Source organism: Chenopodium album, chromosome 11 (assembly GCF_948465745.1).
Source record: "Chenopodium album chromosome 11, dcCheAlbu1.1, whole genome shotgun sequence".
NCBI lineage: Eukaryota > Viridiplantae > Streptophyta > Magnoliopsida > Caryophyllales > Amaranthaceae > Chenopodium > Chenopodium album.
The window spans coordinates 20,252,267-20,276,147 of NC_137844.1; the positions used below are offsets into that span (position 1 = coordinate 20,252,267).

General features: G+C 33.5%; 1 protein-coding gene across 2 annotated transcripts; it reads left to right on the plus strand.

Annotated features, from left to right (window-relative positions):
• The first annotated feature begins 1,843 nt into the window (after positions 1 to 1,843).
• On the plus strand, positions 1,844 to 23,691 carry LOC145568710 (uncharacterized). Of its 2 annotated transcripts, none has more exons than XM_081628128.1 (11): positions 1,844 to 2,178; positions 5,118 to 5,180; positions 11,869 to 11,964; positions 13,334 to 13,437; positions 14,914 to 15,109; positions 17,611 to 17,786; positions 18,269 to 18,398; positions 19,332 to 19,492; positions 20,826 to 20,896; positions 20,991 to 21,075; positions 23,285 to 23,691. In XM_081628128.1, the coding sequence occupies exons 1-11, from the start codon at positions 1,891 to 1,893 to the stop codon at positions 23,508 to 23,510; spliced, it is 1,596 nt and encodes a 531-aa protein (XP_081484254.1). In that variant the 5' UTR covers positions 1,844 to 1,890; the 3' UTR covers positions 23,511 to 23,691. The 2 variants fall into 2 exon arrangements, with proteins under 2 accessions (XP_081484254.1, XP_081484255.1); XM_081628129.1 differs by lacking the exon at positions 23,285 to 23,691 and adding an exon at positions 21,855 to 22,495.
• The last annotated feature ends 190 nt before the right edge of the window (positions 23,692 to 23,881 follow it).

Sequence of the window (23,881 nt, forward strand, 5' to 3'; positions counted from 1 at the left end):
AAGAGAATGAGAGTTCCTAGGCTGCAAATCCAACTAGATAACAAAGCCGTTGTGCTGGCCTTAAAAAGGGAGGGTGAAGAGAGCATAGGAGAGTGTGTTCATATGATATCTCATTGCAAACAGATGATTGAAGATGGTGATTGGCAAGTGGAGATTATACATCATACATGTTTATAGGGAAGCAATTAGAGATGCGGATTGGCTTGGGAATCAAGGCATATCCCAAAGCAATCGGATTGAACTAATTCAAGTCCCCTCTTAGCTTTAGGTCGCATTTTACATGATGATGTATGTAGTAGGCGTAACTTTACCTGGTTTTGTTCCTCGATTGTTTCGTTATTTAGTTTTCTTTTCTTGGGGCTTTGTTCTTTGTGTGATCCAAAAAAAAAAAATCTAATATTTTATAAATAAAGTAGGCAATTTTTTTGGTAATACTCGGTCCGCCACATAAGCAAAGACGTTATATTATTTTAACCAATTAAGATTTGTATTTTATTTTAGAATTAAAAAAATTCACTCGCCACCTAAGCGAAAGTGATGAATGAGATTTAAGAATTTTTCCACGTAAATAAAAACAAAATAAATTTATGTATCAACAAACATGTATATCAAAGTATTCATAATATGAGAGAGTGAAACTGGTTACCTGTTTTCTATCTTATTTTAAGCAAATGCATGTAAAAGGTCATTTTATTCCGGAATAATCTAAAGGTCGTTGTGTTTTTGGAAGATCGGTGAAATGTCGCATTATTCTTGATAATTTTGTCCATTCCTTTATAGTTATTACTCCATTTTCCATATCTTTTAATAATAGGACAATACATCATAATAAATATTAATGTGTATGACATATGTTTACTACATCATATTCTATTCCTTCAAATGATAATATTTTCTAAATAATCTAATTTTGTAAAATGATTTAAAATGATGACTCTATAAAAAATATATTCGTCCTGTACAAATTATTGTTATTATTAACAAGAATTTTGATTTTTTTTAATATGTTAATTGGTTTCTTACACAACTCTAATACTAATAACATAACAAAATGAAGGGAGTTTAACAACATAGTGCAACATTATAAACACTTTATCTTTGCATGTAATTTCATGTTAGAAAATTTGATTAATTAAAATTTCATCCTTTTTTATTTATATCTCCAATACTTTCATATATTATCATATTTTAGGAAAAAAATTGACCACATATCATTAAATCGGGGTTATTATTTCTGCCCAATAGGTGTAATGAAAATTGATACTAATTTATCATTGAATTTTTCAAACACCATGTAGTTTTAATATATTCATTTGTCTAACAAACTCTTTTGTTATATTTCATGTTTCATTTCATTGTATACACAAAATAAGAAGATACCCCTCCATTTTTAAATACTTGCTCCATTTTTCTATGCGCGGAATTTTAGAAGAAATTGAAGAAAGTAATAAAATTTGGAGGTAGTGGGGTAGGTGGAAGAATTAAAAATTGTTAAAAGTAGTGGAGAGAATTGGAGGAGAGAGAATATGAAATTAATAAAATATAATTTATGTTGGGTCCGCTACTTGAGAGAAATGAATTAAATATTATAAAAACTTTCCAAATAAGGAAATGAAGCAAGTATTTAAAAACGACTGCAAATAAAAAATAAAGCAAATATTTAAAAATAGAGGGAGCGATAATTATGTTGTTTTCGTATATTATATCTGTGTTATTTTTAATACATTTCTTTAAAAAATTTTATTGGTTGAATATAGTGAAGTTACGGTGCATGATACGAAGCAGCACACACACGATAGTTTGGTTCGCTTCAAGCCTTTAACTAAGAACCCAGACGCACAAGACAACAACAACCAATTCCTTCACTTCTCTTAGAAGTGGCAAAACGCAATGCAGGCACTTCACCTCAACTGCTTAATCCAACACCCAATTCCTTCGTTCTATCCCCAACTATTTCCATCAATTTCAAATTCAAATTCTTTCTCAAATTCTTCTCATCAAATTCTCCTCAAACACAAGCAATATCTACTCCCAATTAATCGTTTCTCTCACCCCAAACGCCGAGCATTTGGGGTAATTAGAGCAGCCTCAAAAGCTGATTATTACACTACTTTAAATGTTGGTAGAAATGCTACTTTGGATGAAATTAAGAGCTCTTATCGGATGCTTGCTCGCAAGGTTTCCTTTTTCTCTTAATTTTGCTTTCAATTTCTTTGTCGAATTAATTTTTTAACTAGTTTTTTTGGTGCATGCAATTGGGGTTTTGATTATCTTTGATAATGCTGTATTTTGTATTTGGTTTATGATAATTATAGTACTCATAATACTCATTTTATTGACACCTTATTTTGAAAGTTTTTTTGAGGGTTCTTTTTGGTATTTTGTGGAATTGAATGCCATATTTAAAGGGTTTAATCTTATATAAACACAGAATATACTAATACTAATACTTCTTATATTGCGGAACTCAAATTCGAACTCGAATTCAGAATGTGAAACTTGTCTTGCTGGATGAAACTAATAGTTGACTGTTGTTAAGACGGAAAGAAATGATAAGCTTTTTGGGATTATTGATATTCAGTCCATTGGATGAACCACATTCTTATACTTGTATAAAGCACTTTTAATTTTCAAGTACTAAGGGCCTGTTCTCTTCGGCTTATTTTCAGTTCAGCTCAGCTCCAATCACTTCAGTTCCTAATTTCCTTTTCTCATTAATATTCAATTCAGCTCAGCTCCAATCATTTCAAGTTCAGCTCACTTTAGTAAATCAGAACATCCCTAATTTCATTGGATTTATTGTCTACCCTTGCAACAATGTTTGTGCTCTGATAAACTAGTCAAGTGTCTATGCTAAAATAAACAACTTCACTATCCCAAAACACGTAAACGCGCACATCATTAGAAATTATTTTTTGTTGGTGCTGATGACTATTGAGCTTATGCTCCAAAAGGTAGTACATTCCTTTATTCAGGATATTTGAATATGAAAAGTGATTGGTAAATTGGTAAGGAACAAAAATTTAGGATCCCTAGCATGTGTGTAATTGCCCATCACCTAGTTAAAAGGACCCTCTCTAAATGGATTTATATACTGACAATATCATCACTCGCTTGTCACTTATTTAAAGGTTGCTACGGGGTAGGGTGCAATAGAGAGAATGATAATGTGAATTTATTATTTTCACCCAAATCTTATTTTGGAAAATTGGCTTTTGAATTGCTCAATTTAATGAACAAAAAAACTAAATGATGCAATTTAGTAATGGAGTTGAGAAATTACCTTTGAGGTTCATTAAGGGCCTATATGAGTGGAAGAAGCAGTGCTTTTCTACTGGTGGGAGAATACTGTTCATCCAATCTTGTTGCCTATTCATCCTATTTATCATCTCTGCCTGTTCAGAATTTTCTATGGGATATGCAACTTTGCAAGTAAGATTTAGAGGTTCATGTTGGAAAATTGTGGTTTGCGTATTGGGGGACTAATGCCTATATGAATAGTGAAATTTATTTTATGACACAAAGTTTCTCAAACTGCATCAATAATAGCCCTTGTGCGTTTTCAGAAAAATATATTTGTTGATTTTGCAGTGTGAAGGACTTACCAAAGTTGTTAATATAGGTGTTAAAATTATAAAGAATTAAGGAAGTATGTTCTATCTAGAGGTGGAAACACGTTGTATCTTCTTGTGCTCGTGCTTGAAGGTAAACAGGTCGGGAAACCTTAACACTAACCCAGCCCAATTAATAAACGAGTCATGTGGTGTTGATCCATTTATTTAAATGTGTAAGAAACTCTTTGTGGTGCTATATGAAAAAGTGTAAGCCTGTTCAACATATATATTATAAAATCCATTAAATATTGTTTTTTTTTTAATTATTTTTTTTTATTTTTTTCACTTTGGCGGGTTGAATAGTGTTAATTCATGCTGGGAATCTCAACACTAACTCAATTTGTTTAATTAATCATGTCGTGTCGTGTTGGCCCGTTTAATAAAACTTGTGATGAACACTTGACACTAACCTTTTTTTCTTTTTTTTTTGTGTTCGGTTTGTATTGTGTCAACTTTTGCCAGCTCTATTTCTATCCATAATGTAACCTTTTTGATCTAAAAATGCATTTAAACAAAAAAGAAGCATAGAATAATGTAATTTTAGTTGTGTTTGATAACTATCATACATAAAGGGTGGGACTGTTCTAGTGTTCTTAGTTGGCTTTACAGTCAATCATGTTTTGATGTGCAAAGATATTCCGTTAAAGTTAAAAAGTAAGTCAGAAGAGTTATGAGGGGACCAAAATCCTACCAAACTCAATGTTCAAAAAATAGAAATTTCACACTTCAATCACACATTAGATTAGAAAGGGAAACAATAGGGAAAGCCCCGTGACTATGAGCCCAAAGAAAATCCAACTATTTGTGTAAGATATGATAAGCCCCGTGACTGAAGACATCAACTTTTTGTGTAAGGAAGCCAAGGAAGGCTACCAGAAACAATAAATATGATCATACTCCTCAAATCAAAGTGCCCACTTAACAACAAAAAGCATAGCTCATCACAAAATTTTCCCCAATTCCTGGTCTCCCAGATCTCATATTCTGTATTTGCTGATGGTGTAAAACAATTAGAAGAGTAATCCAATAAACCCAGACAAACTATGAGAGCCTTTGGCAAAGAAAATCCACTGTATCACTGCAAGAATAAGTGTTTCCTTGTCTCTCCACAGGCTAAACAAAAAGGTAAACATGTAAGGAGATAATGGCTTGTTCAGCCTAACCTATATATTTTCACAACTATCATGTTATAGTTTTACCAAAGTTCTCTGTTGGCCCAAATAGATCACAGTGTGTAAGTAAGATAGGTCAATATATAAATGATAGCTAGACCCTTTCTTTAGCAATCAGACTGTACTATATGCGGCTGGGCCCTTTTAAAAAGGAAATTATTAACTTGACTTGAAACATTTTTCACTATGTCTGAGTTACCTCTATCTAGTCCTTTTGTGTTATCAGTACCATCATGGTAGCATATTAGACTCCTCTTGTCAAATATGTTTTCTGAGTGTCAAGTGGTGCTGCAGCATTTTTCTCTAATCTGCTTTTTCTGTTTCTAAACAGTACCATCCAGACAAAACTCCAGGTTCGGAGGACAAATTTAAAGAAATAAGTGCTGCATATGAGGTACTTTTCTGCTTGTTACTTTCCTAGTGTTTTTTTTACCTATCTTGGTAATATAATTCATTTTGTGTCTTGGGCTCTTTGTTGCTTTGCTTTCCCAATTCTTTCTCTCTGTTGAAAATGTTCATTGTTGCTTTGGGGTAAAAATTTTTACAGAGCGCTTTTGTAAGTGAAGAAAGTTGAAGGTAACTTAAGAGTCTAATACAAGTACTTGTTTGGCTTGTGCAAAACTACCTAGAAAATCACTTTTGATTTAATTTTAGTTTTAGCAAGTGCAAGGAAGTAATTATACTAGCCGGGAAAAAAGAGAACATATATACTCCTTGTGTCATATAATACTTGGCTCATTTAATTATTTTTTGTGAGAGCTTTTTGATCAAATGAGGCAAGTACTATGGCTTTTAGTTTCCATAACATATAATATAAAATGACGTACTATCTTCATTTTATTATTTTTTTTCATTGTTTATTTACTTAGTTACCATATATACATAAGAATTTTGAAAAAGTGTAGTGGGTGTAAGAAAAAATTAAATAAAGTAAGAAAGAGAAAGTAAATAGGTAGGTGGATGTAAGAAAAAAGTTTATAATGTAGTAGTGAGTGTGTGAAAAGGTGTAATCATTGCCGGGTAAGAGGGGTAAAATAATAAAGGAGGTTTGCTAAAATGGAATAAGATAAAGTGAGTAGTAAATAGAAATGGGCATAGTATTTTGGGACCATTTTAGTTCGAGAACAAAAGTTTCAACGTATATTCAAAAATCAAAAATATTAGTCACTCCCTCTGTTTCTAACAACTTGTTCAAAGTTTCAATGCAACATTGTAATTAAAAAATTTCAAGCTATGTGTTACCGAAAAAGAAACACATATTAGGAAATTAAAAATTGAGATGAATCCAGCAAAAGATCCCAAATGACTATGTTTTGAAGTACAGAAAATTGTTACCTATTAGATTCCATTTTCCATAGAAACTCTCAAGATTCCAAAGGGGACAAGTATTTAGAAACGGAATTGTTTTAATTAAAGGATGCGTTCCTAAATATTCAAGTTGATTAAATAATACTTCCTCCGTTTTTGGCACACATTAAGGAGAAATGAGAAAGAAAGGTTAAAGACAAAAATACCCTTACCCACCCTTACCAGCTAGTCAGCTACTGTACTGATCGAGCCTAAATCTACCGCAAGTATACGGGTCAAGTACTGTAAATATAGGATGAGCAAGGTATCGTATCCACATGGAGGTCTATTCAATTACCAAGTTAAGAAACTAAAATATTATTTAGACGACGGAAAATATGAGAAAAATACTACTAAAGCTATAAACGATTAAAGTTCTAGGTTTCGGGTTTCACCAATTACTCTCTATAATGAAATTAATCTAATTGCAGGGTTGAACAAATATGACATAGCAATGATCGAATTTCCAATAGTATGTAATCTCCTCTCCCAAGGTAGAAAACGTATATCTAAATCAATCTCATTTCTACTATCGTGATCACAACAATTGAAATAAACTCATTAAGAATAGGAATTCAATAAAGACCACCACAGTATATAACTATTCCTGAAATTATACTACTTGATGTTTGATAATCCCACAAACTAGTATTGAAGGTTCACTCCCGCTAATAATCCAATACCTTAAACATACAATCAAATGGCCAGATTAATCATACGAAATAAAGCAAGATTATCAAATTGCAATCATATATCTCAAACCTAAAAAAAATAATTCAATTCATTGATAGATAATAAGAGACTACATCCCAACCTAGAACAAAGAAATTTAGCTAGACATCACAATTAAGAAAACACAATCAATAATAATTAACATTGTCAATTGCATAAACTTAAATAGAGAAGAGTAAACTCGAATTTTAGAAGTTGGACGCTGCTTATGGCTCGGTCCAATCACAGCTCTTCGTCCTCCCTCTACGCGTTCCTCCTCCGTCTTCTCGTGTGCCTCCCCCCCTTCCCTGCCTGCTTGCTTTTCTTTACATAAGTAGGCCCTTTTCATTGAGGGTTTGTGCTAGGGGTGAAAGTTCGGTTTTCGGTTTGGTTTTTTGCCCAAACCGAAACCGAACCACCATATTTCGGTTTCTTGATTTTGCAAACCACACCGCACCACTTTAGCTTTGAAACCGAACCAAACCAAACCACCTAAATTTCGGTTTTCTTAAAAAAAACCAAACCGCACCGAAATTTCCTATCAAGCAACCTAAACATCAAATTTGGCAAAAAAAACCGAACCAAACCACACCAAACAAACCCGAACCAAACAAAACAGAACCAAACCAATCCATACAACAATAATTAAACAAGTTCTATCCTTATTTCACCACCCCTAACCCAGATCTGCACCCACCACAATCCACCTTTTTCACCACCCTTCATCCATTCCACCTAAATCCTAACCCTTTAATTATTACCAGAAAACCGTTTCTGCCCAGTGCTGCAATTATGCTATTTCAGCCACAAAAACTTACAGTTCCCTTTTTACAAAAAATAATTTTAATCTAAGTCAAAAAGAGGAAAACAAAAGATGACAGAAATAGAGAAACTTACTACTCCAAGCTCTTTAGTTGGCGAATTAGAGATTAATATTGGTCAAGCTCTACAGTTAGCCAAAACTACCAAATTAAAAGAAAGAAAAAGAGTACATACCTCTCGTTCTCATATACCACCGAAAAAACATCGGATTTGGGTTTTAAAGGTCGAATTCGACCATGAAAACTCTAGATCTAGGGTTTTCACGGTCAAATTGGACTTGAAAAACCTTTATTTGATGGTGTTCGAAATCAAAACCTCGAATTTGACGTTCGTTAATGGTGAAGCGGGCTAGTGGCGGGGAGAAAGACAAGAAACAAGAAAAGAGGAGAGTAGTGAAACGAAGAAAGGATCGACGAGGAGAGAGAAAGGGCAAAGAAGAGAAGAGGAAAGGAGAGAAACGACTGTAAGGGAGGAGGAGAGAGAAAAAGGCTGAGATAGTGAGAGGTGATTAGGGTTTTTTTGGCTTTATATATGTAGAGTTGGGCAGTTGGGCTAGGGTTTTTTTGGGTTGGGCTTAAAATTCGGTTTGGTTTCGGTTTTTCGGTTTTTCATTTTCCAAAACCGAAACCGAACCATATAATTTCGGTTTTTTGATTTTGCAAACCGAAACCAAACCACTTAAGAAAAAAACCAAACCATATTCTTAATTCGGTTCGGATTTCGGTTTGGTTCGGTTTTAAACCAAATTTGTTTCACCCTAGTTTGTGCGGCTGCCAATTTGCTCTTCTTGTACGTGGCTGCTCTTAAAAGTTAGTGGGTTTTCAACCTACTTCCATTTTCTTTGGTGAAGTGTAGCACGTGAGAGTATATAGTGGGCTTTTCTTTATTTCCTTATTATACTTGCAACAACCTGTAAACAATATTAAAGAGCATAATTTAAATTTACTAGATATTATTATTTGAACTAGGCAAAATAAAATATCCAATTAAGATATAAAATTCATTTAAACTATATATTAGATTATACTCTAAAATATCATCTAAATGATATAATAAAGTATATAAAATATGAACTTATCATGTACCACTAACGAGTACCTTTCTCTCTCATCATCACCATTCACCATCATTCTCTTTCCTCCTCTACTCACGCTTTGCAGCTCCATTCTAGATCATCTCACCTCTAAATTTTTTTCTTTCCTCCTTTTAGCAATTAAAACAAAAAAGCACAAACTAGCTAGTTGATATCGTCAAATTTATATATACGTTCAAAGGTTTTATCCTCTATAGCATAAATGGTTTTCGGCAGCGGTGGTTTTGGGAGGTGGCGTCGTCGGCAGCGAGGTTCTGGTGGCAGGGCTAGTGGTGTCGCGGCGTGGTTGGGTGGAGTTACAGGAAGCAAGGAGAAGCTTTGGGGATTTTAATTTAATGGGGTTTTATTTGAAAAATTGGGTATGTTACTAGGAAGAGAAGAGAGAGAAGTGGTGGTGGTGGTTGCTGGGATGGTGATGGTGATGTTGAAGGTCTCATGTGATGAATTTGATGATGGAAGTGGTGGAGTGGGGAAGGTAAGGGAGGAGTGAGAAATCAGATTATTTGCTAAAGGGAGGAGAGAGAAGACATTTTAACATATAAAACTTACCTAAAATAGAAACGTGTCAACTAAAAAGAAATTTCCCAAAAAGGAATGCGTGTCAACTAATAAAAAACGGAGGTAGTAACATGTAAAGTAAATATGACAAAAGGCAAAGATATAGCTTGTAATTAATTACTATTTACTATTTACTATTTACTAATTACTATTATTGTTATTTTTATTATAACCCCTGTATGTGTTGATCATATAGAAACCGAATCAAAGTATTTGACCATGCCCAACTCTATGTGATAAGACAAAATCCTACTTTTTAGGGATGATTATATTTTTATATTACATCAGGTACAGTAATTGTGTTGGGTTCGTTGAACTCATGTCTATGCGAATGTTGATAACCACTTAGGGCCCGCCTGGATTGCCAGTAAAAGGAGGGTAAAAGCTATGGGAGAAAAAATTCAGTTGCAAGAGTAATATGTTAGGAGGGTAATATATTCCCCTAAAAATGGGGGTAAAAATTACCCATGCCCTCCCTAGCATAATTTTTTTCCCTGAACAACTACTCCTCTCTCTTCCATCTCTCTCCTCTTTTTTTTCCATCTCCTACCCGTAGCATTTACCACCAGCCCATCCTCAACCTTCCACCGCCACTGCCAAGGCTTCTTACCGGCTACTGCCACCATCTCCCTTCTACCGCCGTCACTTCTTTTCACCATCATCTTTACTCCATTTTTTTATGAACAAGGTGCGCTATATTCAATTAATTTGTGGTCGAAATTGTCCAATAATTTCAGATCGACAACCTTCATACTCAAATTTCACCACAAAGGAGTTGAGTTACCTTCATTGAGTATTTTTGATGAATTATTTCTTTCTTTCGCCTCTCCTCTTCTTCAGATCTGCTGTTTTATTTTTGATAAGCAGGGCACTAATGGTAGTTTGCAAGGTAGGATTGGGTTTATAAGGTGGTTGATGTGGTGGTCCGTTCAATGGTGTACTGGTGTAGCTGTATTTCAAGCTTGGCTTGCCATTGAGGATGAGGCGCATGAAAGTTTTATTGCTTTTACCCAGTAAAGATGCCAAACTCTTGAAAAAGTAAATATCACCCAATAACAAATCCTTCTGTAACTTTTGCCCCATTGATTTTTACTCCCTTAATTACTTCTTAGAATCCAGGCGGGCCCTTAAAAAGGAGCTTGTTATAATGATAGATAAGTTTAAAGGCCATAATTTAATGAATATTCACACAATGTCTTCATTCATCAATTTTATGCTAACCGAACATGTAACAAAGAAGGAACATCAAGAAGTATCTATTGTATTGCAACTAAAACCATTAATATGTCAGACCAAAACCTTAGGGATTTTCATATTTACATTTAAGTTTAAAATTAAAATGCTCGTTGAAGGGTTGAACTAATTAACATGACATATTATTTTAATGGGTATGTCATGGCATTCTTCTTGTTGTATAATTTAATAATTATGTGGTTGAATGTGTTAATTGATTAATTAAATATTTAAAATGAAGTAGTTTTTTAGAATGCAATCAAATCTAAATTATCTGCACCATGTAGTTCTAGCTACTTGCATTATGTTCTTATTTTGCATTGCCATTTACTAGCCTAGTATTGGGTGTTTTTGTTCTACCTTTGATTTGATAAGAGAACCCTTTTTTTTTTTTTTTTTTCCTTATAAGTCTTTTTGATATTCCTTCTATCCTAAATTAAGTCATTTGAGGCTTAGAGATGTGGCTAGCACCATGATTTTGGAGTAGGCAGTAATATAGGACGTGATTTGTGAACAAACTGCCATCTTGCTTCGGATTGGCTGTGGTCTTTTTGTCCCACCGAGGCTAGAAGATCTCTGTTGTGGCTTGTGTGATAATGGGAAAGCATGGACTCTAGATTGACTTTGATCATCAAGAGTTTTGGTTTTTGTGAGTGAATTATTGATGTTTGAAGAATGTAACATTTATCTTGGACTTGTTGTGGCTGATATGAATAGTATGCTATATGTAACTTTGTGCCATGCTTAACAAATTTACATTTAGTGTTGTCGTGATTGACTTTGTCTTTTAGAAACAACCTCTTTGTATCTTAGACTAGTTACAGGTATGATTGAGTACATTTGGACCTCTCATGATCCCGTTTTTCAGTCATTGGTATGAACAGTTTGCTGTTGTATAAGTTACATTTTCTACATTGCCATGTTTGTGCTGTAGCTTATGAAAACTCTATCACAACAAGAAGATTGTGACACATGGACATTTTGTCTCCTAGGTTTACCACCTATTGTTAAGGAACCACTTAGAATACTTATTTTGTCATGATGATACTAAGTATCGTCCCAAGATAAACTTTTAGTGAATAGAATACACTTTTAATGATATTGAATTGATGAGTCCTTCGCTTGTGTGTTTATTAAAGTGGAAACATAGGGTGGTATGAAGAAAACATGTGAAGTTCCTATTAGATCTAATACTTTATGGCTCTTTATATCCATTTATCTGATTTTTGATATGTGTTTCATGGAAAAAATGGTAGATATTGGATTAAACACTTACAAATACTCATCTTTAATCCCGTGGCAAAATTATTTTTTGCAGATACTCTCAAATAAAGAGAAGAGAGCATTGTACGATCGTTTTGGTGAAGCATGTTTGCAAGGAGAGTCGATGGGCCCAAGCTTTAATGCCCAAGAAGTAAGATTTAGTTGTAATATAATTTTGCTTATGTATTCTACACTTTTTTTTTTTTTTGATGTGCTCACTTATTTTAAGGGGATATTGGATGTGTGAGCGTAATACACTAGCTAGCTAGATGTTGTACACATATTGTGGTTTGATATTGTAGACATGTACATTTTCTTTCAATTTATACTTGGTAGTCATTACTTGAAGTGTATAAATCAACCATTTGATGATAGTAATTTTTTCTTAAAAGCATCTGTCACTACAACAGGCTGTTTAGGAACCCACACTTTTTTGTGTTATAGTTTCATGAAGATATCTTTATTAACCCTTAGTTCTTTGCACAAATTAGGATGCCCAGTCAGTTACCTATGTATCCACTCACTTCTAGGTTCACCCCCTACATGTAGCCAAGTTGGGGCTTTCATTCTATATGGATAAGCAATCTCTTTGACTCATGCAAGGCAATATGCATCATGCAATTATGATGCTATGCTTCAATCTACAGGCTAAAATCTATGTTAAACCTTTATCTCTCTGATAAAAAAAAAGGAAAAAAAAAAAGAAAAGGAATGTTTGAGCAAACAATATGTGGTTCTTTATACCTGCCATTGAAATTCACAATGAAAACACATCCATATAAAAAATCAATTACCAAAAATAAACTTGTTCCATAACCAATACAAAAAAATTACAGGCCCAAACTTAAAAGTAGCATAATTTAAGCATCTTAGACATCAATTATATACTAATAGAATAATCATCTCCCAAGTTATCATCGAAGGTCATCCTATAATTGTCATTTGGAATTTGTTTATTTTTCTTCAGCTAGAGTATTTTAAAATCATTGTCAGCTTTTAGTATCTGTGATTTTATTATCTTCGGTTTAACGTTTAAGCTCTTCATCAGAACCCCCATAACCTTCCTTAGAGTATTCTTGAACAAACATCATTGTCTTTAGTTTTGCACTTGGTTCCCCGATGAGTGGGATTATTATGATTGGAGACCAAAATTTGTTGCCCCTTGCATACGTCTTATTATGGAGACCAAAATCAATATGGGTAAACTGTGTGAGTATTGGTAATTAGATATTATAGGTAATTTTTTGTAGGCTCCATCTAAAAAAAAAAAAAAATCAAAACCAGGATTTAAAGGCATTATGGACTTGTTTGTCAGGTAAACTGTTGTGGATTGTTGAAACTACTTCTGTCAAATTCTGGAATATATAGTATAAGAAAGAAAAATAGCATTGAAATCATGAAGTGATCTAACATCAGAGGAAACTCGTAATGTAAATTCTCATATTCTTTTTTTTTTTTTTAATTTTTTCTAATCAATATGTGTTACTTGTTTCATGTACTTTTACTTGTTCCTTAATTAGGTGGACCCTTTTCAAGTCTTTGATTCAATATTTGGTGAAGCAGATGGATTTTTTGGAGGTCATGGCATGGGTAGAAGCAAAAGCAGGCTTAATCTTGATATCTGGTAATTGTTGCAAATTACTGCATGGCTATTTCCTTTTAAGCACCAATTAGTAGATGCTTTTGAATTTGGGAATAATGTTGTGTTCAGCCTTTAGCTCTATAAATGTCATGGTAGGACCAGTGAGTATTATTGCTAGTGCTTGCTTTAATTGATTCCCCATGGTTGTAAACATAATTTTTTTTTTTTATTTTTTTTTTAAATGTTACAGTTATCTGCAATTTGTCTCCTCAACTACTACTGCAATATTTTTTAATTTTATTTATTTATTTATATATGTATTTATTTTTTGATTTATAAGTCTTGATGTCAGGCACTCAGGCGTCCTAAAATTATAATAAAAAATACTTTGAATTTGATATGAAAACTACAACACTAGCTGAGGTATTGCTTAGTTAGAAGGAACAACTTGTCGTGGTCAACTTTGTTCAATTTTGTTTCCTTTGTTTTCTCCTATCATATTGCTCAAATTTGACGGACTAACTGCAATTTGGTTTATGTTGTAGACTGATTTATCTCCTATCTTATTGTTCAAATTAGCCTTAAGGGTAATCCTTTGTCAGGATTTATTTTTGGAATATCAACATATTGATCTTTATATTAAGTTAGTGTTATAGATGGTTGTATATCATTTCTACAATAGAATATCCTCTATGAAATCTTTGAACATCATGGAGAACAATGGGGAACCTTCATTTTTCCAATTTTCCAGAACGCTGTGATTAATCTAGCAGCACACTGTCTGCAGTCTGTTTCTAACAACATGATGCTCTTAGCTGCTGGAGTTGGGAACCATCATTTTTTGAAGAAATTTTGCCACTTGGGAAACACTTAAATTGATTTATGAAAGGAAAACTGCTACAAAACAGCCACCTTGATGTGAAATGCTGGCATTATATGACACAAAATGACAGCACCTGGGAGTCTCGTTATCCCTTTCTGACATATTCTGCTGATTGTTGAGCTCACCATCTATAGGATAGTCACTAGACAGTTGGATTAGTGAGTCAGAAAATAGGGTTTATAGTAATTGGGAGCTAATCAGATTAGAACCCTGGAAGATCTTGGTATACTGATTTTTATGGGGAAACTGAGAACCAAAATAAGTTGAGATTTAGGAAAGTAGTCACTTTTTGTTGGGTTTAGTCATGACCTAATAAGTTAATGCAATATATTTTACATGTGAGCCCAGTTTTTGGACCGTGGAAATGGAGGAGAAAAAGATGCCACTGACATGCATGACATTGTCTTTGACTCTTTGGTTGTGGTGATGGTTTCTTGGCTTGCATCATTGGCTATTGATATCAGGGTCTGTTATGAATTTTGACTTTTTTTTGTATAACCTTAATATTTGACCATCGATTGATTCAGATATCGGTGCATTTAAAAGACTTTATCCACCTATTTTTTGGGCTGTCTTTTTCCTTCTATCTGAGTCTCTGCTGTTTACTACCCTACGATTTTTTTTTTCTTCTATAGGTCTGATCTTAATTTGACCTTCGAAGAATCAGTGTTTGGAGGAAAAAAAGAAATTGAAGTTCCCTGTTTGGAGACATGTGGTGTATGTGGTGGTACAGGAGCTAAATCGACTAACTGCATCAAATCATGTACCAAATGTGGAGGCAGAGGAAGGATTATGAAAAGTCAGAGAACACCATTTGGTGTAGTTTCTCAGGTAACACTACAACTTTGTGGTAACTTATTAGCTAGTTCAGATCTGTGTTTTGTAAATACAACTTTACAACTACCTAATATATTCTGTAACTTGATGGTGATTTATTTTGCACCTACAGGTAACAGTTATTTCCATTATGCATTTGACATCATGCTCTCTTTTGTCTGTTGATTGCTTCTTTGGGCTTTTTTTTTTTTTGAAGTAGAGGGGCTGAGCTGCCGAGATCTGGGTTAAAAGTTTTTAAGAAGGGACACATATTTAGGTTTTTTTTTTTTTTTTTTTTTTTTTTTTTTTTTTGAGGTGATTTTCTGCATTAATGGACCACATAAGATCTGGTTTGTCTTTCGTCATTCATTTGCTCTGGTCTGTGGACTACTACAAGCAGTTCATGACTTCATGTTATGCAATTTGTAAACAAGGGACTGTTAAAATCAGCCTGTCTAGAGTTAAGGTTATATTATGTGCATCCCTAGAATTCACTTGAAGCAGCAGCCATGTGCACTAGATTTGTTTCCCTACCTTATAAAAAGTAGAAGATAACTCTTAGGAATAGTGTGCTACCAACTATACCCTAAAAATAATGTACAAAAATATGCACATGTGTATTTACTTTTTTACCCTCATTAATATATTTTATGTTTTTTTTTCATTAAACATATCATCAGTTAATTCAAAGTTTTTTTTTTGACAAAAAACTTATAATGCCTTTTTTTTAATAAAAAAAAAATTATATTTCATATGTTATTATTATTATTATTTAAAAAGAAAAAAAATTGTCTGTACGAAGAGGATGTGTATTATCAAGAGACTGTTTATTTTTACTCCTTTGTGGTCGCTCTTCTTATTTACAATCTTGTCGTTCTTTAATTGCAACTATTGTTAAGGTTTATTAGCTTCTTAATTGTACATTATTTGATGGCACATAAACACCGTTATGGAATTTGAATGGGATTCATATTAAATAGTGATATTTGAGCAGATGTTATCAAGAGATATGAAGAACTTAAAAATCCTAAAATCAAGGGAAATCGATGATAGAAAAAAAAAATACTAGTATTAATTAGGGAGAGAATTTAAGAGGAGAAATATAACTAAGTGGTTATTGCTTTAGTATTAGATAGATATAGATACAGATATTAGATGGTCGTAGAACATTAAATAACTTACATTATTAAATTTTTAGCTACAGCGAACATTTCACAAATTATTAATCTATATTACCAAAGCTCACAAAAAACTCAGTTGAAGAAAAATACGCTAGCTAGGCATTATTGAATCATACAAATCAATTAAGAGTTCTAAACTAACAATAACTTAAGATATTAAACGATGCAAATCAATTAAATATTATTTAATAATATTTTTGAAATAACAATGTCAAACTTTTGAGGGTTTTAAAAAATAATTGTCAAGATTTTGGTAGTTTTCTTATACTTATACAAAACCACCACATAGGCACATAAATCAAATAGTACGTATTAAAATTATCAGGTCTACCTTCCAAACCAAAGGTATAAATATACGACAATACAAATTCTCTGCAAGAGCTAGCTCCTTTGTGCACATCGCACACGTAGGCCACCCTAGTATTTAGAATATAATAAAATAATATATTTGTCGATGTGATGATGCTAAATTGCAAAACCATGCTTTAATGGCTGGTAATGTCTGCTACAAATGTCAATTGTGACTTCCAAATATTGGAGTTGAAGAAGGGTCTCAAATGTAGGAATTTCCCTCCAATCATTTTATTATTGGGAAATTAACCTTGGTAACTTTGTACTGTAGGCCATCCTTCAAAATGACCCTCACAACATTCCCGAGAATGACCTTGAATTTAATAATACATTCTAACAAATTGTCTAGTAACTTTGATAATAATTTTTCCTGTAAAGCTTGGTCATATTGAAAAATGACTTGAAAGTAACTGTGCTATCATATTTCCCATTTTCTTGAATAATATTCAGACTTAAATGTATTTCATTGAATTCAAAACAAGATGACCAAAATAAATTAACCTTTTTCTTCTTGGTTAGGAATATCGAATATGTATCGTACTTGGTGGCAGCTGAATGGCTTGTGTAAAAATCATATTTGGGGGTCTATGGATTTCTTATTATTAATGCAAGTTTACATGCTGTAAATGGTTTGAGATTGCTGTCCAGATGGCATAGGCTATATTATAGTGTAATGAGTATTTTTTATGCCTCTGTGGCTCTGCTTCACTGAGTCCTGTAGCCAGGGGTTTAAAGGGCTTATGCATCTACATTGTTTGCATCTTAATTTATTTGTTTGGTATTAGTTTTGTAGACATAAGTGCACAAAAAGCTTATGCTGTATTGTCAGTTCTTGGCTTCTTGCATCATTAGATGTTGGTTAATGTTGTAATGTGCGTGTGTATAGTTAAAAGCATTTGATATGTTTTTGGTAAGCTGTAGCTCATCCAAATCTGAGATTATGGTCTTGTTCCCTAGAAGTTGCATGTTATGTTCATTTTGTAGGTGTCTACATGTCTAAGTTGTGCAGGAGATGGCAAGGTTGTGACTGATAATTGCGCAAAGTGTGGTGGTCGGGGAAGCATAAGATCCAAGCGGACTTTTGATGTAGATATACCACCAGGTGTTGATGATGGGGCTACAATGCAATTACGAGGAGAGGGTAACTTAGATAGAAACAGGTCCACCTTTACCTTTCTGTATTAAATTATTCCTAAATTATATTCAGTTTTATTTTCTCCCTGTCTAGTCTTGATATAATTACAGGTGAGTGGTGAACCTAGTAAATAATGTTACTTGCCTAAGATAATATAGAAAGGGAACCATATTCTGTCACCAGTTTATATGTGGAAAAAATAATTTAGGAACAAGTATTCCCAGTTTGTGATGAATCTTTTGGTATCATCTCTTTTGATTCAAAACTTTTGATTTTAACTGAAAAACAGCTAGTTAATATTGAATTTTTTTTTGGTGAAATAAAATATATGGCTTGGTGGTTTCTTGTTCATGTGCTCTGCTGTTTTATAGTTTTGATAATGTGGTCTTGCATTCCTGATGTTCAGGGAACTGGGAAGTTTAGGATGGGAGTGGATTGGCATATTGATGCCAATGCTGAAAGAGAGTGCTGGGTTGACATTAAGGTTTTGGTGTTCTTTTAATGCAGGGGTATTCGTGGAGATCTGTACTTGGTACTCCATATTAAAAAAAAACATGGAATTTGGAGAGAAGGTCTCAATCTTTTCTCTAGAGTCAAGATAAGTTATACTGAGGCGATATTGGGGACTGTGGTCAAGGTACGTACATTTTTTTTCCCTATCTGTGTTGGCTGTGTATGTTGACTAAGTTATCTGATTAGGGGAAATTAATGTGTAATTGATTTTTCGATTTTTCTATGTATGTAGAATGATTATTTCATATCTGTTTGATGAATTACCTCTATTAAAAATAATTGTATAAAAAAGCTCAAGGCGCACTAGAACAAGAGTGGTTATATTGCACCTTGGTGCACCTCGTTGAAGTGAGGTGCAGTGGTGCACTGTACAAACGTATAAGAATTTTTACTGTAGTGCCCTTCAGATGTGCCTCATGTACGCCTTGGGTGCGCCTCTTTGAATGTGCCTCGCCTAGAGCAAAAATGATGCTCTGCCCTAATCTCTTAGCGCCTCAATGCCTAAGGCGCTCTTTTTTGTACACTGCTAGATAAAATGCTTAAATCTGTGAGTGTCTAATCTGATTTCAGCTTTCTGATTGAGTTGTTTGGTCTGGAAGCAAACTATGTGGCATAGAAACTGAAAGCAACTACTAGAGCCTTAATCCCAATTTGATGGGATCAGCTACATGAAACAGGAGTTTATCTCCAATTTTCAATGCATTTCTTTCCTTCCATTCCCTTGTATCGAATATTGTATGCTCACGTAGACCCAATTTTTTTATATCATCATACCTCCCTCCACCCAAGTCATCGTTGGCCTCACTCGGCTTCTTTTAAAATCCCCCTTTCCGATTCCCTACTTGCTTTACTAGTGAATCTTATGTCTTACCGTACACAACTTTTTATGTCATTCTTATCTCCTTCCATCAAAGCAATGTCCTATGATTCCAGATTTTCTCTGCTTCTTATTATAGTCATGTTTAAATTTCTAGACTTAGAAGGATGTAAATATTTGCATTAGGCATGTAAAGATGTTAATTGTTCACTACACTGCTAACATTTTGACCAACATCAGGTGGAAACTGTTGAGGGTTTGAAGGAACTTTACATTCCCTCTGGAATTCAGCCTGGAGATGTTGTAAAATTACAATCCTTGGGAGTTCCAAAACCTAATGAGCGCTCTGGAAGGGGTGATCATGTGTTTATTGTCGACATTCAAATCCCCAAAAGAATCAGGTTTGGTGCCGGTGTAATCCATGCTTTCCTTTCTTCCCCCAACCCTTGAAATTTTGGTTCTAATTGTTCAACAGTATAAGGGGAAAATATGACCTAAAGAATTAGGGAACAATTTCACTGAAAGTCTGAGATGTTGAATTTATAATTCGAGTAGAGCCCATGTGAGAACAGGTCCCTATGTGAGAACCCATACTTTTATGAAAATAGATCTAAATTTAGAACATGTGGGTAAAAATTTAGATCATACGAGTTCACATTTAGAATGTATGATGATAAATTTAGAACACATGATTCAAAATTTAGAATACATGTTTTCAAAAAAAAAAAAAATTTAGAATACATGAATAAAAATTTAGAATATCCGCATGAGTAATGATTTAGAAGTTAGAGCATCTGATTTGAGAATTAGAACATGTGAGTAAAAATTTAGAAAAACCCGATTTAAAACTTAGAACACATGAGTAAAATTTAGATCATTTATTACTCCCTTCATTTCGTAATAATCGCAGTAGTAGTAGGTGTGACACATAGTTTTAGGAAAATTATAGGGTGGGGGGCCTAAAGGGAAATTTGATAATATAATGTGTAGTTAGTAGGGATGTATGTAATTATTAATAGGAGAGAGAAATAATAAAAAAGTAGTGTGACGTTGGTAGGAGAGAGAAATAATAAAATACTCCACCCCTTATTTTGGTGCCTAATTTTTTTTCCTTTCCCTAAATTGTAAGTATTTATGTACAAGTGGGTGGGGTGCCGGGGGGGGGGGGGTGGATTTTAAATTATCTGGATGGATTCTTTAGTAAAATTTCAACTATGACAAGTCCACTCAAGGTTTTAAAGATAGACAACATACTAGCATTGATCAACAATATATTGTGCTCCCTTTGTTCTTTTTTACTTCCACTATTTGGAGTTTTACATTTATCAATGCACTATTTGGATTTTAAAATATCTGGATGGGCTCTTTAGTAATATTTCAACTATGACAAGTCCACTTAAGGTTTTAAAGATAGACATCATACTAGCATTGACCAACAATGTATTGTACTCCCTTGTGTTCTTTTTTACTTGCACTATTTGGAGTTTTACGTTTATCAATGCATAGCATTGACTGTAAGTATCTTAAATTATCTTTTGGTAAATATTATTAAAATGAAAAATCTTTTGAAGGTATATATCAAGACAGTCTTAACACTTTGAGCTGTACTGTAATCCTAGATGCTCCCCTCTCAATATTTCTGTTGTTATGAATGTTGAAGACTTGAAGTCTTTAGTGCTGTACTGGTAAAACCATAGGTTTAAAAATGTATCTTATAGCAATTATTGATGGCAGTGACAGAGAAAGGGAACTGGTTGAAGAGTTGGCTTCTCTCCAGGCATCCTCTGAAGAATACTCTATTGATGGTAAAAGCTCAGTTGTAAATGTTGTACTACATGTTGGTGTTTATTTCTTTCTGTCTTAAATAATTGTATGCTTAAATTATTCAACTTGTTATAGATAAAAGCAGACAGACTGTACACAAATTAAACCAGAGAGGGATACCTGGGAGATCTTTATTGAAGTCAGTAGGACAGTTGTTTCGGTAAGTTGGCTGTAGTTCTTTGATTTTGTCCCTTTCCATTTAGTTGCTTAGTTTTATATATGTTGCTAGTGACACATTTGCTTGGTTGCTTTGCGTATGCTATTAGTTATATCACATTAAAATTCCTTGATCCCAAAAAATTGCTTCGGTTCCCTTTTTTTTTTTCAAGTTAATGCAGTTCATGCATGATGCTTAGTGGCAGACCTGTAGCTTGTTGGTTATCGCAGATGCTTAATGATATAAAGTCTAATTTTCTAGTATTAAGACAGAAATCTGGATCTCTGTTTGATGAAAAAAAAAATAAAAATTTAAGCATTAAACCAATCATGATGTCGACTCTGTAGTGCATCAGTTTCAGTTTATCAAAAGAAGTTCCCTGTATTTCTTCTTATGATATTCATTTTCTATTTTGGTTACCTATATTAAGCATTTGTTATGTAATGCCTATAACAGCATAAGCGCATAAGAGTTTGTTATATGCCTTCAACATTTTGCTATCTTAGTTTTCCGAATTTCAAAGGAATGCATTGTGACAGTATTAAGTCTATTTGAGCATCTCTTCCATGGCAATTTGAGTGCTCATTTTAATATGTCCAATTTTTCCCTCTGTTTTCTGTACAAAGCTTTGTGGTATGATATTATTTTCAACAGATAAGAAATCTTGTGAAGAAAATACCATTTAATAGCAGTAGTTTGTCTTGTTTATTTATTTATTTATGATTGTTATTTTTAGAAATTGTGTGGCTTCAAATTTTGTCATTGTAATTGTGTAAAACAAGGGTGGAGAACCACGTGCTGGAAGAGCCTGCGACCAAAAACGAAGAAAATATGTAAAATTCTTGATACTGGTGTTCTGTAAAACATTAAACTTAGTATTAATGCATATCTGTAAACGAGAAATTATTTGACAGCAATGTAAATTTGCTGATATACTCCATTAGTCCCAGAATAATCTTAGCATATATTTAAGAGATCTGGCTTGTGGGCTATCAGTTGTGTTATTTTAGTGTCTAAGTAGGTGTGATAATGAGCTACTCCCTTCGTCACCCTTTGTTTGCCCCAGTGAGGTTGGTTGGATGGAATTGATGCGAGACTAATTGCTGGGGCCAGATGTGCTGAATGTTTGAGTAAAGTGTTGATCCCTTGTGGCCGCTTTTAGTGTGAACAATGCTCTGAGGACGCCCACAAAAAGAAAATGGGGCAAAACAAAAGGAAATGGAGGTAGTTGAGTATTGCTATTTCAATTGGAAAATAAATGTAAAAGGATATATTGGTTTCAAAATGGAGAGGTAAGAAATACTCCCTTCTTTCCCGAATACTTGAACACTTTCCATTCTCATCCATTCTAACATAGTTTGAACTTTTTTCATTCTCACTTATCCTAACATAGTTTGAACTCTTTCCATTCTCACCCATGTATAATTTGAACACACTTTTTTTTGGTGGTAAGGTTCTACCAGCTGTTTATTATATTTCCTTTTCTTTGGCTCACTATTTCCTTTTTTCACTCCTACTTCTTTTTCATTAAAATAACCATACAAATATCCCATTAACTCTTGTCACATTTACCATTTCATTAAAATTACAATTGATAACCCTACCACATCTAAAACTTTGTTCAATGAGAAGTGTTCGAACTAATGTGGGACAGAGAGAGTAGTATAATAACAATAACAACAACAACAACAAATTAGTAGGTCTTTTTTTATTTATAAATTAGTGAGTCCATTTAAAAAAAAATGTTAATTTTTTTTGGTACAAATGGAAATAATGGAATGGCAAGTGTTGCTATCATTCTATCATACTATGAAAGATAGAGGATATACTAAAGAGATTGTTTACTGCAATTGATTGTGTTACTTTTCCTGAAGAGGGAAGATATAGTTTCTTAATTTCGACTTTCTCCTTCTTTTTGTCCTCCATTCTGTTGCCTTCTTCACTTATTCTGTTGTTTACTACGAAGGTGATTATATGTTTTGTCCTCCATTCTGTTGCGTTCTAAAATTATTCTGTTGTTTACTACAAAGGTGATTATACTGTTCTCTTAATTTCAACTGTCTTTTATAATTGCCTTCTATTCTGTTGTATTCTTCGTTTATTTCCCTAACTGCTGAATACTCCATTCATAATTGGGTAATGCTAAACTTTGCTGCCTCTATTTTCTGATTGGTAGCTGATTGTTTTTCTTTTTCTTGCTGGTTATTTACAGAAGAGAAAGGCAGTCACGAACTGGTTTTGCATCTACAACTTTGGGAATGACATCCACATTATGCAACCGCGGCAAACTGAATCCTCCAATATCATTTTCGTGCTTTGCTGTATTTTTGTTTACATGTATCTTTACTGTAGCAACTAGATCTAGTTATAGGAAATTCGTCCAAACAAATTCAACTACTCAATTCACAGCAGCTAATCCTGTTAAAAAGAAGCATTGAATGTACACAAATGTTTTGCTTTGCTACATGTTGATCTTTATGGGAGGAGAGCCAGAAATCCCTTTATAGTTTATATTACAAGTGTTGAAACTCGGAAAGGTGGATAATATGGTCCATATTGTAATTCACTTTTGAAAATTTTCCTCTTGATTATTTTATGCTAGCTCTTGTACTCATGAAACTGGATCTGGAAGTACTATTTCTTCATTTTTCAATGTAGAGGTTGTAATTATTCATTCATGTCTAAACAATATTCATTCATTACAATGTATAAAATATAAATATTTGGTTTTATTATCACCTCAATAGTATAAAACTGTAAAGGATGAGCAGTAATTTTAGAAACAAATATTATCATACAAAGGAATCTG